This window comes from Saccopteryx bilineata, chromosome 4, assembly GCF_036850765.1.
Source record: "Saccopteryx bilineata isolate mSacBil1 chromosome 4, mSacBil1_pri_phased_curated, whole genome shotgun sequence".
Classification (NCBI taxonomy): domain Eukaryota; kingdom Metazoa; phylum Chordata; class Mammalia; order Chiroptera; family Emballonuridae; genus Saccopteryx; species Saccopteryx bilineata.
Window position 1 is genome coordinate 145,731,367 of NC_089493.1, and position 20,754 is coordinate 145,752,120.

At 39.4% G+C, this 20,754-nt stretch overlaps 1 protein-coding gene across 6 annotated transcripts in view; it reads left to right on the forward strand.

Moving 5' to 3' along the window:
* AMPH (amphiphysin) overlaps positions 1 to 20,754 on the forward strand; it is a 328,049-nt gene that overhangs the window by 140,722 nt on the left and 166,573 nt on the right. For all 6 annotated transcript variants that reach the window (XM_066272141.1, XM_066272140.1, XM_066272144.1 and 3 more), the window contains exon 2: positions 1,489 to 1,569. In XM_066272141.1, the coding sequence (XP_066128238.1) occupies positions 1,489 to 1,569 (81 nt within the window). The remainder of the gene's footprint in view (positions 1 to 1,488; positions 1,570 to 20,754) is intronic.

Sequence of the window (20,754 nt, forward strand, 5' to 3'; positions counted from 1 at the left end):
TGTGTGTGTGTGTGTGTGTGTGTGTTTGTTTCTATGTGTTAGATATATCTTCTATGACTCCCAGTCTTTGTGGGGTGGCATGGTGAAGTTTTAAACACCTGAGCTGGGTGCTCCAGAAATGTCCCTGTGTAGGTTATGTGAGTCCTCCTGTTTCAGTTGAGCCTTATGACTTTTGGCCCATTCGTGCGTGGATCAACCTTCAGGCTGTATGCAGTCAGGTGCAGCCATGACCACAGTGTGTGAGGGGCTGGGCAGGTGCTGACCACACAAAGTGGAATCTGCCTCAGCCTGGTTTGGTGCCTGCCGAGCTCTCCCTTTGGCCATGCTGCTTGTGAAGCTTATTGGATCCTGCTCGATGTTGTCTGAAGCTGGCCACTGGCCATATTGGTTCTGCGATTTTTGGAAGGGAATTTGATTCAGGCCATTGTAAGATGCTGCCTGTGACTGACCCTTGGCAATCTATTTGGAGCTACAAACAATCCACAGTGTGTGGCTGCCTCTGCTGGGCCTGGTTTTGCACTGAAGCCCAGTTTTAGCAGCACTGGGCCCAGAAGCAGGTCAGTAAAAATGCCATGATTCAGTGCTGGGGCCTTGTTTTATTTGTCTTTGTGTTTCTGGGTGAGCAGTGCTCAGTGTGGGCCTTGTGTAGCCCATTTCTCCTTTGAGTGTTTATTCAGTTGAAGGAATTATTATAAATTGTTGACAGAGAACAATTTATACCTTGTGCCTTACTCCAGTAATTCCAATTTTTATGAGGTAGGTTAATACTTTAGTCAAATAACTTTGCTTCGCTGCTTAACAAAAAATTGAGTACCTATTATGCATCAAACATTGTGACTGATGCTTTGGACAAAAAGAGAAGGAATATCAAGCAAAGAACAAACAACATATAGACACAGAGCACAGTGTGGGGATTGTAGGAGGGTATGGGGGTGAGAGGTGGAGGAGGGTACAGGGTGGGGTCGATGGGGATGGAAGGAGACTTGACTTGGGGTGGTGAACACACAATACAATACAATACACAGATGATGAATCATACACCTGAAACCTGTACAATTTTATCAACCATGTCACCCCAATAAATTCAATAAAAAATTAAAAATAAAATAGCTAGAAATCATTGTGTACTGATAACATAACATATTTTTGGCTTCTTTAAAAACTTTATATTTCAGATTTATTATAAAATATTAAAATTATCTCCTTGGAGAAAAAGAAGACAAGACATAGCTTTTAAGTCATGTGGCCTACTGGAGGAAACAGATATGTAAATAAAGAAATAAATTCACCTAGCATGATACTTGCTCAAGCAAGTGAGTGGTAGGACTGTAATTAAAATCCAAGTGTGTTCGGCTCCAAAGCCATCAAGCCAAGAAACAAAAAATCTGCCTGGGCTGAAAGTAAATTCTCACAAAAGCAAATGAACAGCCTTGCTCTACCTATTACGCAAAACCATTATTAAACCATTATGTTTTATTTGCAAACTAGGTCCTTCAGAAGCTTGGGAAAGCAGATGAGACAAAAGATGAACAGTTTGAAGAATATGTCCAGAACTTCAAACGGCAAGAGGTGAGTGCATTTATTTGATTTTTGGAGTGGGGAATGGGTTGCCAGTGTTTGTGCTTCAGAGTATAACGAAAATGCTTTAAGATTGACGAAAGATCTTCACTGGGGCTGGTATTAACTGGCGGGTCACGGGACTGGCTCTGGAGCTTTCCTGCAGAAGGCATGGGAAGAGGCACACTGCATGCAGGAAGAAGAGTTGTGTTTAGAATCTGGAAATTAAGACTGCTTCTCCGGAGCTATTCAGTGTATATGGCAAGGCTAATGGCAGTGATTTATACTCCACTGAGTGTTAGTGGTAGTTAAAGATTTTGGCAAGATTACTTCAGTTGCTTTCTGCTTCAGGATTGTGCATTCTCTGAGGGGGGGGGGTATATTAATATCTCCCCCATGAAGGTGAAAAACATCATACTCTTTTTATGTGTATATATTATATAAACGTATATAGAATGTCTGCGGTATTAAAATTCTGTGTGTGTGTGTGTGGGCGATACTAGAAAGAAATGTCTAGAAAGGGTCCTCAGAGGAGGCCATCAAATAAAGGTTTAGAAACACAATTTCTGATATTTGGTCCTTTAGCAGGCTGCCACATGTTGAACAGACACAAGAATAAAGACACTGTTTTAAAATTTATTTGTCTTTATCTCTGAGGCTTGTCTGATTGGTTAACACATCACTCTTTAGAGGTCCAGCACAAGGGTCAGGAAGAGGGAAGACACATGGTGGCTGTGAGGTTAGCAGCTTCAGACCTGGGGGTCATTCTAAAGGTGAGGTGGAGGAAGACTGGGCTAGAAGAAGGTGTCCTAATCCTGTGGACAGTGGGGTTTGGACACAGGGACAGTGTAAGGACATGGGTTTATTGTCCTGTTGCCATTGGAGCTACCAGTATCCACAGAGAAAATTGGGGGCCTCAGGGCTGAGTATATGAGAAAAGAGGGGGGTCGGGGAAGAAAACAGTAATAGAGAGGAAAACAAATTATGTCAATATGACTGAGTGTTATGGAGAGCTATGGATTTATAAAGATAGAAAAGGAAATTCCTAGAGAAATGTTGAACTTAGGCCCATAAAGTGAGGTGCTGCCGCACAGTCTGCTCCCCCAGAAGTCCTGAGTACAGCACAGATTGCTTTGCTGCACCCTCAGAGTTTCCATTTCTGGTAGGTCTGAGTGAGGCCTGAGAATTTGCATTTTCAACAAGTTCCAAATGCTGCAAACAATGCTGGTCTGGAGACAACACATTTAGGACCAGTGCTTTGTTTCTGTTCATACAAATTTTGTTATCAAGTACTTCCTATGATTAGTCCTTAAAACTTTTTTTTTTTTGTTTAAGTGAGAGGAGAGGAGTCAGTGAGACAGACTCCTGTATGTGCCCTGACTAGGGATCTACCCAGCAACCCCTGGCTTGGCCTAACACTTGAATCAACTGAACTATTTTTAGTGCCTGAGGTTGATGTGCTTGGACTAAATGAACTATCCTCAGTGCCAGGGCTGATGCTTAAACCACTTGAGCCACTTGCTGTGGGAGGGAAAGAGGGATAGAGGAGGGAGAAAGAGGGGGACTGAAGCAGATGGTTGCTTCTCTTGTGTGCTCTGACTGGGAATTGAATCCAGGACATCCATACATTGGCTGACACTCCATCTACTGAGCCAACCTGCCAGGGCCAGTTCTTGAAATTTCTAATCCTATGTTTGGTGTCTATTTCTAATGTCTTTATGACAAACTATGGATACCAATTTGGTAGTCAGGCTGTGAATCACCTGTGATCTGCTAATCAGATCTGCTGTGAGGGTCTCATCTTTAGCAGGTATGAGTTTGGATGCAGTGGTAGAGTTCCCTTCCCACAGTTGTTGACCCTGGAAACTGATGCCTACTGAAAATACAAATGCCTGTGGAAGAGATAAAAAATAGGCTGCTCACAACTTAATGAGTTCAATGAGGCTCTTCTGAGATATTTAGCTTAATAGGAAACAAATACAAAGTATGAGAACTTGACTATAAATATCCTGTTTCTCATCACACTTTCACCTACTAGTTTAATCTATTAGCTTCTTGTCTGTGTCAATTATTACTCTGATGTTTGCTAAATGGTGATTTCTAATTCCTTCTATACTTATTAATTAACCTTCTTTGCTCTATGGTAATACTCTCCCTTCTCTCTTAATTAATTAATTATATCATCATGGATTTAATGATTCCTATTTTACCCAGTAGGTTATAATTCATTATTATTAGTTGTTTTTTTGAAGCACAATTGCCCCCTCTTTGGCCAGTGGAAACTCCGAGGAGTTGACTCCTGTGTTCTCACGTATCCTCATCGTTCTTTCAGAACTTTTCTTTTTGGTACAGGATGCTCCACATTCACATTGTGCTTTTCTTTTCTTTTTTTTTTTTTCTTTTCTTTGTGACAGAGAGGCAGAGAGAGGGACAGATAGGGACAGACAGACAGGAAGGGAAAGAGATGAGAAGCATCAATCATCAGTCCTTCTTTGCAGCACCTTAGTTGTTCATTGATTGCTTTCTCATATGTGTCTTGACCGTGGGACTACAGCAGACAGAGTGACCCCTTGCTCCAATCAGATGAGCCTGCACTCAAGCGGTGACCTCAGGGTTTTGAACCTGGGTCCTCTGCATCCCAGTCTGATGCTCAATCCACTGTGTCACCGCCTGGTCAGGCCACATTGTGCTTTTCTTAACCAGCCTTGGACTCAGCTCTTTGTCTAAGGAATCCTGGCTTCTTTTAGTGGAGAATGACAGAAACCAAGATCTTGGTACTGGGTAAACTCTTCACTTCTAGGATATCATGCCTGTGAGACTTCTAATTGAGCAGAATACATACAAATACACACACAAGGAGTTACACACAGAATCACCTGTATTTTTATTTACTGTCTGTCTGTCAGTCTGTCTGTGTATCTGTTTATCTATCTGAAACCACAATATCTCCTGCTTTATTTGAGCCTTCCCTCTTTCCACGTTTATACGTCCTTCTTTGCGAGAATTCTGGCTTCTATTCTTTTCAGTGTGTATTTATGCAACCCCATTGGTGTAACCTGTCTTCTGACCATGGGGCCATCTTCTCAGCTCCTATTTGTGCTCTCTGGCTGTGGGCTGTTTCACATCAGCCTGCAACTTTGCCCCTCCCACTTACTCCAGGCCCATTGTCCAACTCAACACCTGGTCAGTGCATCAACTGAGAGTCCCCCCTGCCTACCTAGTGGTGTGCCTGCTAAGAGTTCTCTCTGCCCTGGCTCCTGGCACCATGCCTTCTGAGAGTTTTCCCCACTATCCCCATTAACTTTGGTTGTGCAGCAGTGGAAATAACTCAAATTACTAATTTTGGCATATAATGCAATTTTATAATGGGAGTATATAAACAAAAATCGATGTCTGTGGGACTCATTACTATACATATAAATATACTAAATGCTAAGCATTATCAAGTCCTAAAAGAAAGTTAGAAGTTATATATAGCCTGTTAAAATATTGAGAAGTCTGCTTTTTAGACTGCAATAGGATGAGAGTTATTAATTTAAAATATATTAATGGTTTGCATTTATCCTTAAAAAATTAAATGTGGCTCTCAACCTTATCATGAATTTCCTATGGGAGGTGTAGTAGTAAATTTCACAGGATGATAGAATTGGTCCTAATTACCCTTGTTACATTGCAGCCACAGAGGACTCACTCATGACAAGGTAGTCTGGCCCAAATTATAAGTTTATACTTACAGAACACATTCCTGTGGTTGTCTGTGTTTTTCTTTTCTTTTTAAAAATTACAGTTGATTTACAATATTATATCAGTTTCAGGTGATTAGATGTTACATAACTTTCTAAGTGATCATCCCAATAAATCGTGCACCCATCTGATATGAATAGTTATTAGAATACTATTGACTCTATTCACTATGCTGTACTTTACATCCCCATGACTGTTCTCTGTCAGTTTGTACTTCTAAACCCCCTCACCTTTTCAGCTAGCCCTCAACCTTTCTTTCATCTGACAACCATCAACATGGTCTCTGTATCTACGAGTCTGTGTCTGCCCCGCTGGTTTATTTGGTTTTTAGATGCCAAAAAAAGTCCATAGAAGTGGACTCATCTGGCACCTGCCTCTCCCTGTCTTATTTCACTCAGCACTGTTCCCTCTAGGTCTATCCATGTTGCAGATAGCAGGATTTAATTCTTTTTATGGCTGAATCATCTTCTATTCTATATATGTACCACTTCTTCTTTTTCCATTCGTCTACTAATAGAACTTAGGTGATTTCCATATGTTGGCTATTGTAAATAATGCTGCAATGAACATATAGATGTATGTCTTTTCAATTTAATGTTTTGGGTTTCTTCAGATTAATACTCAGAGGTAGAATTTCTGGGTTCTTATTTGTCTCTTGTTTTATTAGTTTATTTATTACAGCCTTGGTTTATTTATTTATTTATTTATTTTTGGTAGATTCATTTCATCTTTTATTTTTTTAATTGAATTTCTTGGACTGATATTGGTTGATAAAATTATGTAACTTCTGGGTGTACCATTCCATAAAACATCATCTGTACACAGCACTGGGCTGTTCACCACTTCAAGTCAAGACTCTTCCATCACCATTTATCCCCCTTTCACCCTCTTCTACCTCCCCTACCACTCTCCCTCCCATAATCACCACACAGATGTTTGTGTCTATGAGCTTTTTTTCTTTGATTAATCCCTTCACTTCTTTTTTCACAATCTGCCAACACCCTTCTCCTTTGACAGCTGTCAGTTGTTCTCTGAATCAGTTAGTCTGTTTTCTGTTTTTTTATAATTGAATTTTATTGGAGTTACACTGGTTAACATAATCATACAAGTTTCAGTTGTCCGTTCATGTCCTCTTCCCATTTTTTTATTGGATTGTTTGTTTGTTGTTGAGTTTTATGAGTTTTTTTGTAAATTTTGGATATTAGGCCCTTATCTGAACTGTTTGAAAATAACATTTCCCATTTAATTGGCTGTTTATTTTGATGTCAGTTTCTCTTGCTGAGCAAAAACTTTTTATTCTGATGTAGTCCCATTCATTTATCTTTGCCTTCACTTCTCTTGCCATTGGAGTCAAGTTCATAAAATGTTCTTTAAAACCCAGGTCCATGAGTTTAGTACCTATGTCTTCTTCTATGTACTTTATTGATTCAGGTCTTATATCTAGGTCTTTGATCCATTTTGAATTAATTTTAGTACACGGGGACAAGCTGTAGTCAAGTTTCATTCTTTTGCATGTGGCTTTCCAGTTTTCCCAACACCATTTGTTGAAGAGGCTTTCTTTTCTCCATTGTGTGTTGTTGGCTCCTTTATCAAAGATTATTTGAACATATATATGTGGTTTTATTTCTGGGCTTTCTATTCTGTTCCATTGGTCTGAGTGTCTATTTTTCTGCCAATACCATGCTGTTTTGATTGTCGTGGCCCTATAATATAGTTTAAAGTCAGGTATTGTAATGCCCCCAGCTTCATCCTTTTTCCTTAGGATTGCTTTGGCTATTCGGGGTTTTTTATAGTTCCATATAAATCTGATGATTTTTTGTTCCATTTCTTTAAAAAAATGTCATAGGAATTTTGATGGGAATTGCATTAAATTTATATATTGCTTTGGGTAATATGGCCATTTAAATTATATTTATTCTTCCTATCCAAGAACAGACACTTCTCCCAGGAAGAAATACAAATGGCCAACAGATATATGAAAAGATGCTCATCTTCATTAGTTATTAGAGAAATGCAAATCAAAACTACAATGAGATACCACCTCACCCCTGTTAGATTAGCTATTATCAATAAGACAGGTAATAGCAAATTTTGGAGAGGCTGCGGATAAAAGGGAACTCTCATTCACTGTTGGTGGGAATGTAAAGTAGTACAACCATTATGGAGGAAAGTATGGTGGTTCCTCAAAAAACTGAAAATAGAACTACCTTATGATCCAGCAATCCCTCTACTGGATATATAGCCCAAAACCTCAGAAACATTGATACGTAAAGACACATGTAGCCCCATATTCATTGCAGCACTGTTCACAATGGCCAAGACATGGAAACAACCAAAAAGCCCTTCAATAGAAGACTGGATAAAGAAGATGTGGCACATATACACTATGGAATACTACTCAGCCATAAGAAATGATGACATCAGATCATTTACAGCAAAATGATGGGATCTTGATAACATTATACGGAGTGAAATAAGTAAATCAGAAAAAACAAGAACTACATGATTCCATACATTGGTGGAACATAAAAACGAGACTAAGAGACATGGACAAGAGTGTGTGTGGTGGTTACCAGGGGTGGGGGGAGGGAGGACGCGGGAGGGAAGGAGGGAGAGGGTTAGGGGGAGGGGGAGGGGCACAAAGAAAACTAGATAGAGGGTGACGGAGGACAATCTGACTCTGGGCGAGGGGTATGCAACATAATTTAATGACAAGATAACCTAGACATGTTTTCTTTGTATATATGTACCCTGATTTATTAATGTCATCCCATTAACATTAATAAAAATTTATTTAAAAAAAAGTTTCAGTTGTCCAATTCTACAACACATCTCTGTACACAGTATTGTGTGTTCATCCCCTGCCAAGTCAAGTCATTTATCCCCCATACCCACTGCCACTTCCTCCACCCCAGCAAACACTATGTTGTCCCTGTCCATGAGGGGTTTTTTAAGTCCTTTTTTTGTTCTATCCCTATCCCTGCACCTCCCTCACCTAACCCCTCCTCTACTTCCCTAAAGCTGTCAGCTTGTGCTCTATTAGTCTGTTTCTACTTTGCTTGTTAGTTTATTTTGTTCACTAGATTCAATAAATGACTGAAATCATATGATAGTTGTCTTTCTTTGACTGGTTTACTTCATTTAGCATAATGATCTCCAGGTCCATCCATGCTGTTGCAAAAGGTACAGTTTCCTTCTTTATTATGGCCGAGGAGAATTTCATTGTGTTAATGTGCCACAGCTTTGTTATAGGCACTTGGGCTGTTTCCAGATCTTGGCTACTGTAAATAATGCCGCAATAAACATATGGGTACATATGTTATTTTGAATTAGTGTTTTGGAATTCTTAGGGTACATTTCCAGAAGTGGAATTGCTGGGTCATATGGCAGTCCATTTTTAATTTTTTGAGACAACTCCATACTGCTTTCTACACTGGCTGTACCAACCTGCATTTCAACCAACAGTGCCTTTCTCCTCACCCTCATCAGAACTTGTTTGTTGATTTATTGATGATAGGCATTCTGGCAGGTGTGAGGTGATATCTCATAGTGGTTTTAATTTGCCTCTCTCTGATGGTTAATGACATTGAGCATCTTGTCATATGTCTATTGGCCATCTGTATGTTCTCTTTGGAAAAGTATCTATTGAGGTCCTTTGCCCATTTTTTAATTGGATTGTTTGTTTTTTTTGGTGTTGAGTTTTCTAAGTTCTTTCTAGATTTTTGGATATGAATTTCTTATCAGATATATCGGCAAATATGTTCTATTCAGTGGGTAATCTTTTCATTTTGTTGATGATTTCCTTTGCTGTGCAAAAAGATGTTTAGTTTGATGTAGTTCCATTTGTTTATCTTTTCTCTCGAGGAGCTATATCTGAAAAAAAATTGCTATGAGAAATGTTTGAGATTTTACTGCCTATGTATTCTAGGATTTTTATGTTTTCATGTCTAATAGTTAAGTCTTTAATCCATTTGGAGTTATTTGTTGTGTATGGCTTAAGAACATGGTCTAGTTTCACTTTTTTCATGTATCTGTCTAATTTCCCCAACATTTATTGAATAGACTGTTTTTATACCATTTTATGTTTTTGCTTCTTTTGACAGATATTAATTGACCATAGAGGCATGAGTTGATTTCTTTGTTGTCTATTCTGTTCCAATGATCTATATATCTGTTTTTATGCCAGTATCAATGTTGTTTTTGTTCCTATTGTCTTGTAGTATAGTTTGATATTAGGTAGCATGATTCCTTCAACTTTGCTCTCTTTTTTTTTCAAGATTGCGGTAGCTACTCAGGGTCTTTGTGGTTCCATATACATTTTTGTAATATTTCTTCTAGTTCTGTGCAATACACTGTTGGTATCTTGATAGAAATTGCGTTGAATCTATAGATTGCTTTGGGTAATAGGGACATTTAAATGATATTAATTCTTCCTATCCACCAATATGTAATATGCTTCCACTTGTTTTATCATCTTTAATTTCCTTTTCACTGTCTTATAATTTTCTTAGTACAGGTCTTATACATCCTTGGTTAAATTTATTCTTAAATATTTTATGCTTTTTGAAGCAGTTGTGAATGGGATTGTTTTCTTGATTTTTCTTTTTTATGATTCATTATTGATGTATAAAAATGAAACTGATTTCTGGATCTTTATTTTATATTCTGCTACTTTACTGAATTGATTTACCAGTTCTGGTAGTGTTTTAGTGGTATCTTTAGGGTTCTCTATATACAGTATCATGTCATCTGCAAATAATGACAATTTTTACTTCTTCCTTTCCAATTTGGATGCCTTTTATTTCTTCTTGTCTGATTGCTATGGCTAGGACTTCTAGTACTATGTTGAATAAGAGTGGTGAAAGTAGACATCCTCTCTTGTTATTTATCTTAAGAGAAACGCTTGTAGTTTTTGCACATTGAGTGTGATGTTGGCTGTGGGTTTGTCATATATGGCCTTTATTATATTGAGGTATGTTCCCTGTATTCTAACTTTTGTGAGAGTTTTTATCATAAATGGGTACTGGATTTTATCAAATGCTTTTTCTGAATTTATTGGTATGATCATCTGATATTTATTCTTAATTTTGTTTACATGTTGTATTATATTTATTTATTTCCAGATGTTGTACCAACCTTGCATCCCTGGTATAAATCCCACTTGATCATGGTGTATTATCTGTTTAATGCATTGCTTGATATATTTGTTCATATTTTGTTGAGAATTTGAGCGTCTGTATTCATCAGGGATATTGGCCTATAATTTTCTTTCTTTATATTTTATTCATCTGGTTTTGGAATTAGGATAATGATGGCCTTGTAAAATGAGCTTGGATGTCTTCCTTCCCCTGAATTTTTTGGAATAGTTGAAAAGTATAGATGTTAATTTTTCTTTGAATGTTTGGTAAAATTCACCTTTGAAACTATCTGGTCTAGGACTTTTGTTTGTTGTGAGTTTTTTGATTACTGCTTCAATTTCACTGGCTATAATCTGTCTCTTCAGATTCTCTGATTCTTCCTGATTTATTTTTGGAAGATTGTTGTCTAGTAATTTATCCATTTCACCAGATTATTCATTTTTTTGGCATATAATTATTCATAATATTTTCTTATAATGCTTTATATTTCTTTGGTTTCTGTTGTTACTTCTCTTTCATCTTTGATTTTATTTATTTAAGTTATCTTTTTTTCTTGATAAATCTGGTTAAAAGTTTGTCAGTCTTATTTGTTCCTTAGAGAACCAGCTTTTGGTTTCATTGATGTTTTTGTATATTTGTAAGTCTCTATTTCATTTATTTCTGCTCTGATCTTTATTATTTCCTTTCTTCTACTGACTAGGGGTTTTATTTGTTATTCTTTGTTAAGTTCCTTTAAGCATAAAGTTAGATTGTTCATGTGAGATTTTTCTTGTTACTTTAGTTAGGTCTATAATGCTGTAAATATTTATTTAGAACTGCTTTTATTGCATCTCATAGATCTTGTGTTTTTGTGTTCTCATTTTTATTTGTTTCAAGATATCCTTTGATTTGTTCTCATTCTTAAGCCATTCATTGTTTAGTAATGTGTTACTTAGTATCCATGTCTTTTTGTGCTTTTTTTGTTTTTTTTCTTGTGATTGATTTCTAGTTTCATACCATTAAATCAGAGAAGATGCTTAATGTGATTTCAGTCTTCTTAAATTTATTGAGGACTTGTTTTATGTCCTAACATGTCGTCTATCCTTGAAAATGTTCTATGTGCCTTGAAAAGAATGTGTATTTTGCTACTATGGGGTAAAATGATCTGAAGATATTATTTAAATCCAGTTTATCTAGTTTGTCATTTAAGACTGCCATTTCCTTGTTGATTTTCTGTCTGGAAGATATATCCATTGATGTTAATGGGTGTTAAAATCCCCTATTACTTTGAGAACATTATGCTGTATGAAATAAGTAAATTAGAAAAAGGTAAGAACTGTATGATTTCACACATAGGTGGGATATAAAACTGAGACTCATAGACACTGATAAAAGTGAAGTGGTTACTGGGGGAGGGGATATGCAGGAAGAGGTGAGGGGAAGGGAGTAAAGAGGGACAAATATACTGTGACGGAAAGTGATTTGACTTGGGGTGATGGATATACAACATAATCAATAGTTCAAAGGCTATAGAAATATTCACCTGAAACCTGTGGACTCTTATTGATTATTGTTACCCTGTTAAATTTAACTTTCTAAATAAAATTTTTAAAATCCCCTATTATGACTGTATTACTGTCAATCTCTACCTTTTTGTTCATCAAGATTTGCTTTACATATTTAGGTGCTCCTATATTGGGTGCATAAATGTTTACAAGGATTATATCCTATTGTTGGATTACTCCCTTTATCATTATGGAATGTTCTTTGTCTCTTACTATAGACTTTATTTTAAAGTCTATTTTGTTAGATATAAGTATTGCTACCACAGGGTGTTGTTTTTTTTTTTTCATTTTCATGAAATATCTTTTCCATCCCTTTACTTTCAGTCTGTGTGTATCTTTCATTCTGAGGTAGGTATCTTTTACATATATATGGGTCTTGCTTTTTCATCTATTCAACTATCTAAGTTAGGGGTCCCCAAACTACTGCCCGCAGGCTGCATGCGGCCCTCTGAGGCCAGTTATCCAGCCCCTGCTGCACTTCCGGAAGGGGCACCACTTTCATTGGTGGTCAGTGAGAAGAGCATACTTCCCATTGAAATACTGGTCAGTTTGTTGATTTAAATTTACTTGTTCTTTATTTTAAATATTGTATTTATTCCTGTTTTTTTTTTTTTACTTTAAAATAAGATATGTGCAGTGTGCATAGGGATTTGTTCATAGTTTTGTTTATAGCCTGGCCTTCCAACGGTCTGAGGGACAGTGAACTGGCCCCCTGTGTAAAAAGTTTGGGGACCCCTGATCTAAGTCTTCTGATTAGAGCATTTAAGCCCTTTATATATATAGGTATGTATTTATTGCCTTTTATTCTTTTAACTATATTCTGCTTTTTTTTTTCCAGACTCTTTAACACTTCTTGTAATGCTGGTTTGGTGTAACAAACTCCTTTAGCTTTTATGTGTCTGGAACATTTTTTATTTCTCCTTTAATTGTAAATGACAGCTCTGCTGGATAAAGTAGTCTTAGTTGTAGGTCCTTGGCTTTTATCACTTTGAATATATTATGCCAATACCTTCTGGCCTGGAATGTTTTTGTTGAGAAATCAGTAGACAGTCTTATGGGAGCTCCCTTGTAGGTAACTAACTGATTTTCTCCTTTTCTCTTTGTCTTTACTGTTTTCCCATTTGAAGTATGATGTGTCTTGGTGTGGACCTCTTTGGATCCATCATATTTGAGACTCTCGGTGCTTCTTGGACTTGTGTTTTTCTTTATCAGGTTAGGGAAATTTTCAGTCATTATTTCTTTAAATTGGTTCTTGATCCCTTGTTCTCTCTTTTCTCTCTCTCTCTCTATCTCTATCTCTCTCTCTCTCTTGACAGAGACAGAGTGAGTCAGAGAGAGGGACAAATAGGGGCAGATAGGAAGGGAGAGATGAGAAGCATCAATTCTTTGTTGTTCAGTGATTGCTTTCTCATATGTGCCTTGACTGAGGGGCTACAGCAGAGTGAGTGACCCTTTGCTCAAGCCAGCGACCTTGGGCTCAAGACAGCAACCTTGGGCTTCAAGCCAGCGACCTTTGGGCTCAAGCCAGTGACCATGGTGTCATGTCTACAATCCCATGCACAAGCCAGGGACCCCGCACTCAAGGTGGTATGCCCTCACTCAAGCTGGATGAGTCCATGCTCAAGCCAGTGATCTTGGGGTTTCAAATCTGAGTTCTTTGCATTCCAGTCTGGCACTCTATCCACTGGGCCACCAGCTGGTCTGGTTCTCTTTCTCTTCTTCCAGTACCTCAGTGATGTGGATATTGTTGTGTATCTTGTTATCCCAAAGGTCCTTTAAATCCCCTCATTCTTTAAAATTTCTTTTTTTCTGCTTTGATTGGATGTTTTTTCCTACCTTGTCTTACAAATTGCTGATTTGATCCTCTATTTCATCCAACCTGCTATTTATTTTTTAAGTGTCTTTTTTTTTATGTCAGATATTATATTCTTCATTTTGACTGGTTCCTTTTTATGGTTTATATGTCCTTTTATATTCTTGCTATCTTTTTGTTGAAGTTATCACTTTGTCCCTTGAGCATCTGTATAACCATTACTCTTAACTCAATAACTTATAAGTTGCTTATCTCTATTTCATTTAGCTCTTTTTCTGGATATTTTTTTCTGTTCTGTCATTTGGGACCTGTTTCTTTTTCTCCACATTTTGGCTGTGTCTTTGGGTTTGTTTCTATGTATTAAATAGATCTGCTATGATTCCCAGTCTTTATGGGGTGGCCTTATATAGTAGGTGTTCTGTTGTGTTCAGTGGTGCAGACTCTTTGATCACCTGAGCTGGGTGCTCTAGGAATGTACTTTGTATGGGTTATTTGGACCCTCCTATTGTAATTGAGTCTTGATTGTTATTGGCCTCTTGTGTATTGGATTGACTCCCAGGCTGGCTGTTTGTGAGACTCTACCTCAGCCAATGCATGGGAACTGCTGTGCAGGTGCTGACCACAGGAAGCAGAATTTGCTTATACTGGGATCGGTTCTTGATGAGCTCCCCCTGTGGATATACTGTTTATAAAGCTAATTGTATCCTGCTCTGAAGTTGTCTGAAGCTGCTCACTGGGTGTGTTGGTCCTGACTCTCTTATGAGGGAACCTGGTTCAGGCCAGTGTAAGACACTGCCAGTGACTGGCCCTCAGCAACCTTTTTGGAGCTACAAGTGATCCACAGTTTTGGATGCCTGTATGGGGCTTAGATTTGTGTGGAAGAACCAAGCATCATACCAAGGTATGTCTTTTACCAGCACCATGTGCAGAGGCAGGTCAGCCAGAAATCTAAGACAACTTGAGATCTGCCTCTAACTGCCTCAGTCTGCTAGCTCTTTGTTAGGTCCAGTCATTTGTAAGAGCCTCTGGTAAAGTCAAGAGGATGGGACTAGTGGATCTCCCCTGAGGGGAAGGTGCCCATTAGGTTTCAAGAAAGATGGTGGTTGTGGCCCCACCCCAGAGTCACAGGTCTCATTCTCACCTGGATTTTCCTTTCAACCTCAGCAGGATGGCCACTAGTAGTTGAGAGGGTGAGGCCACTGAAGTTTGGAGATTTGGTCTGTCTACAGCCAGGAAAATGGTACAACTGACTCTCCCATGAGGGAAAGCACCAGTCAGGATCTCAGGAAACTACAGGGAATATTTTCCACCTCAAAGCCAGGCAACCAAATCACTGTCACCCCCTGAGTTGTCTAAAAATCTATTTCTTGGCTGGCTTAGGCCACTGACTCCTCAGCAGGGCCTAATATCCACAAGGTGGGGCAAGAGAGATTCCCAAAGGTGGGCAATTGCTTTTCCCCCATGGTGATGCCACATGGAGGGGAGTACTCCACCCAACAAATGTGATGACTGTGATATTGAAGAATGAATCAGCACACAGGTCCTGGTAGTTGTCCATGACTACATCTCTTCCCAGAGCCAGAAATCTCAGATTCTCCTCACACATCTTTAGTGCTCTCAGCCCTCCCTCCACGGAGCCCAGAGTAAGTGTCTGTGAAAAAATTTTGTGCATTGGCCCTTTAAGGAGGGTGCCCACATCTCTGAGGAATCCTGTCTCTTTCTGGCAGACAGAAACCTCATTGCTTCTCATAAGCAAATTCAATGTGGGAGCCTCTTCTCACTTCTGATGCTTTAGGCCAGCGATTTTCAACCAGTGTGCCACAAGACTTTTTAAAACATGCAGTACCTGACTATTTAGTCAGGGGCATTGACCTCTTTTCCCTCACATTGTCAAAGTAAAAAAAAAAAAAAAAGACAACAGCCAACACAACAATAGCCATCTGGTGTGCATAAATCAAAATTATGCCTAATTATTTTTTGTCAGATTGGCAAAAAGTATAATATGTATTTTTTGGTGTGCGGCAGAATTTTAGTAATTAGTTTATGTGTGCCATGAGATGAAAAAGGTTGAAAATCACTGCTCTAGGCTGAGGAGACTGGCTTGTGGTTTAGGCCCTGCAATTATCAGGGTTAAACCCCCACAGCTAAGAGGCTCCTCTCTAGAACTTCAGCCATGGCTTGTGAGAGCAGGGCCAGCCCTTTTCTTGTCTCCACCCTTCCAGCAGTCTCAATGTGGTTTCTTCTTTGAATCCTTGGTTATCATTTAGTCTTGAGTTGGTTTTACAGGATGATTGTTCTTAGATTTAGTTATAACTTTGATAGAGGTGAGTGTAAAATCCACTCACTTCACTGTCATTTTGGTACAAGTATTACTACCCTAGGTTTTTTTTTATTTGCTTTGTTTGCATTTTCATAAAATACCTTTTTCCCTCACTTTACTTTCAGTCTGTGGATTACTTTCAGTCTGTGGATGTGTTTCTATCTCAAGTGAGTCTCTTGTGGACATCATATGTAAGGGTCTTCTTTTCTTTTTTTTTTTTTTTTTGTATTTTTCTGAAGCTGGAAATGGGAAGAGACAGTCAGACAGACTCCCGCATGTGCCCGACCGGGACCCACCCAGCATGCCCACCAGGGGGCGATGCTCTGCCCCTCCGGGGCGTCGCTCTGCTGTAACCAGAGCCACTCTAGCGCCTGGGGCAGAGGCCAAGGAGCCATCCCCAGCACCCGGGCCATCTTTGTTCCAATGGAGCCTCGCTGCGGGAGGGGAAGAGAGAGACAGAGAGGAAGGAGAGGAGGAGGGGTGGAGAAGCAGATGGGCGCTTCTCCTGTGTGCCCTGGCCGGGAATCGAACCTGGGACTTCTGCACACCAGGCCGACGCTCTACCACTGAGCCAACCGGCCAGGGCAAGGTCTTCTTTTCTTATTAATTCAGTCTACCTATATCTTTGTAGCATTTAATCTATTTGCATTTGAAGTAATTATTGATATAGATATATTTATTGCCATTTTATTATTCATATTTTTAATCCTTCTTGTTCTTACTTTTAAAGAAGACTCTGTAACATTTCTTGTAATACTGGTTTGGTGGTGATCAACTCCTTCAGTTCTTTTTGTTTGTTTGTTTTTGTCTGGGAAGTTCTTTATATGTTCTTCAATTCTGAATGATAGCTTTGCTGGATAGAGAAATCTTGATATATGTCCTTGTTTTTCATCACTTTGAATATTTTGTGCCAATCCCTTCTGTCCTGCAAAGTTTCTGTTGAGAAATTAGTTGACAGTCTTATGGGAGATCCCTTATAGGTAACTGTCTTTCTCTTACTCCTTTGAAGATTCTCTGTGTGTGTGTGTGTGTGGGGGGGATGATTCTCTTTATCCTTATCCTTTGGCATTTTAATTATGATTTATCTTGGGTGGGCCTCTTTGGATTCATCTTATTTGGGATTCTCTGTGCATCCTGGATTTGTATGCCAATTTCCCTCTTCAAATTTGGAAAGTTTTCCTATCATTATTATTTCAAATTAATTTTGAATTTCTTGATGTTTCTCTTCTCCTTTCAGCACCTCCATGATGTGAATGATGGTATGCTTGAAGTTGTCTCAGAGGCTCTTTACACAATCTTCATTTATTTGGAATTATTTTTTCTGTTCTGATTGGTAGTTTTCTGCTTCCTTAACTTCAGAATAGCTGATTTGAACCTCTTCTTCATCTACTTTACTATTGATTTCCTGTAGTTTATTCTTTTTCTTTTAATTTATTGATTTGAGAGAGAGAGAGAAGCATCAATTTGTTGTTCCACTTAGCTGTGCATTCACTGGGGGCTTTTTGTATGCACTCTGACCATTGATCAAACCTACAACCTTGGCATATCAAGACAATGCTCCAACCATCTGAATTATCTAACTTGTACCCCTGTAATTTAATCTTTATTTCAGTTAGTGTGTAATAATTTCTGACTGCTTTGTTTTTATGGTTTCTATGACCTTTTTATGTGTTGTTCTCACTAAGTTCATTGAGCATTCTTATAACCATTGTTTTGAACTCTAGATCTTGTAGTTTGTTTGCTTCTATTTTATTTAGTTCTTTTTCTGGAGGTTTCTCCTGTTCTTTCATTTGGGATCTTCTTTTTGTTTCCTATTTTTGGCTATTCCTCTGTGTTTGTTTCTATGTTAGGTGGAGCTTGGTAGAGTATGCTAGGACACTTGGTAGTGCATTATGTAGTAAGTGTCCTGTAGGGGCCAGTGGCACAGCCTTCCTGGTTACTGTGTTGGGCATTCCAGGTGTACCCTATGTGGGCTCTGTGTGCTGCCCTGTTATAGTTGAACCTTGAGTGCTGTTGGCCTGTCACTGGAAGGGGTTGATCCCCAGGCCAATCTGCTTCATGGACTGGCTGTGACTACAGTAGAGGAGCTGCTGTGCAGGAGTCGACCTTGTGAAGCAGGGCTTACTTCATTGGGGCTTTGGTGCCTACCAAGTCTGTCTCTTGATGTGTTACTCATGAAGGTGGTTGGGTTGTAATCCAGTGTGGTCGAAGCTGTCCACTGAGTGCTCTGGCTCTGGTGTATACTGGGAGTTACAACTGCATGAGCTACAGAGTAATCTGTAGATGGCGGAGGCCAAGCTTCAAACAGCCTGGCTACCATTAGTGCTGGGCTTAAGGCCATTTAACAAGAGTTATAGGCATGCAGAAGCCAGATGCTGCCTGTTTGATAGATTTTAGGAAAGTCCAATGCATGAGCTAAGAGAGGTCATTTATATGGAAAAGCCACTGGAAATGGCTTGGGAGGGCCTGCCAGTTGGGTGGGGTGGGATCTCAGGGAATCATCAGAGAGGGTCGAACAGTGTAATGCAGATTAATGGAGACTCAGATATGGAACTCTTCTGCAGTCTCTGTGGTGAGAGGGCTCAGCAAAGAAACAAGGGTCTCTGTCAGCACTTCTCTGTGGGAGAAAGCTGCCCCTCTAGCTTTTGCTTGGATGCCAGACAATTCAGTTTCTCTCCATATGTCCCTGGTCCCTTTTGAGCTGCTGCCTCAGTGTTGGAGCTCACAGGTCGTTAGTCTGAGTAAGTCCCAAGTGACCCTTTAAAAGGAAAGCCTGAGACTTTAATAGGCCTCCACTTCACTCAGCCTCAATTCCTGCTGGTGTTCACAGTCAGAAGTAATCAGGATTTCTCTTCCTGGCTCCAGAACCCTGGCTGGGGTTATAATGTGGGACTTGGAACCCTCACTCTTTTTTTTTCTTCAAAGCGAACAGTGGGGAGGGGGGAGGCAGGCAGACAGACTCCGCATGTGCCTGACTGGGATCCACTCAGCATGCCCACCAAGGAGCGAAGCACAGCCCCTCTGGGGTGTTGCTCTACTGCAATCGGATCCATTCTAGTGCCTGAGGCGGAGGTCATGGAGCCATCCTCAGCGCCCAGGCCAACTTTGCTCCAATGGAGCCTTGGCTGCAGAAGTGGAAGAGAGAGATGGAGAGGAACGAGAGGGGGAAGGGTGAAGAAGCAGATGGGCACTTTTCCTCTGTGCTCTGGCCAGGCATCGAACCCAGGACTTCCACACGCCTGGCCAACACTCTACCGCTGAGCCAACCAGCCAGGGTTGGGAACCCTCACTCTTTTAGAGAGTGCTCTGCAGCTGAGATATCCCTCCTGATTTTTATTCACAAAACAAGGGTATGGGACCAGCCCTTTCCATATCTCTGCCCATCCTACCAGTCTTGATGTGGCTTCTTCTTTATATCCTTATTAAAGGACATCAACCTGATTTCAGATGTTCTTCCTGTTGTCTGATTTTAACTTTTATATAAAACTAACATTATTCACAGACTAAAGTACAGTGATTACTAGAAGGAAAGGTGGGGTGAGTGGAGGGAGAAGAGGCTAAATAGGGGAATGAATGGTGATAGAAGGAGACTTGATGTGGGGTGGTGGACATACAATATAACAAACAGATGATTTATTACAGAATTGTACACCTGAAACCTATATGTCTTTATTAACTAATGTCACCCCAATAAACTTAATTAAAACTCTCACAAATAGTCTGACCAGGTGGTGGCGCAATGGATAGAGCATCAGAATGGGACACAGAGGACCCAGTTTCAAAACCCCAAGGTTGCCAGCTTGAGCGGGGCTCATCCTGCTTGAGCGCAGGCTCACCAGCTTGAGTGTAGGGTTGCTAGCTTTAGCGTGGGATCAGAGACATGACCTCCTGATTGCTGGCTTGAACCTAAAGGACACTGGCTTGAGCCCAAGGATGCTGGCTTGAGAAAGGGTCACTCACTCTGCTGTAGCCCCTCAGTCAAGGCATATATGAGAAAGCAATCAATGAACAACTAAGGAGCTTCAACAAAGGATTGATGCTTCTCTTCTCTCTCCTTTCCTGTTTATTTCTATCTATCCCTCTCTCTGTCTCTGTCACACAAAAAAATCTCATGAATAAATAAATAAAATAGACTTTATTTCATGTTACATATTTAAGAAAAGAAATAATTTGTTCTAGTCTAGAAGAAAATAAAAATATTTAATTTTTGTTAGTACAGGGGTAGCAGGTCTCTTTAAGATCACAGTGGTCAAAGTATTTGAAATTTAGTGTCATAACATTTCTGACATTCACTAACTATATGTTCAGTGTGGGACTGAGTGTCTGATTGCCTTCACGTTCAGTTTATTGACCACTGGTAGACATCTCATAGCAGAACACACATGCTTTAATTTGGATCAATTATATCTTTGGGTTTTTTATGTGAAGTACAAGGCTGTTAAATGGAAGGTATTAACCTAAAAATAAAAGGCTTTTCAAAGTGAGAGGCAACAAGTGTTTATTGAGATCAATAAGAATAGCTGTTCAGAATAGTGATTCAGGTAGAAGCCCAAATGATGTTCTGATTAGGAGAGAAAGCTAATGGATATTTATGAGAAGTAGAAGGGAAAATTACATCAGTAAAAGGAATACATTTCT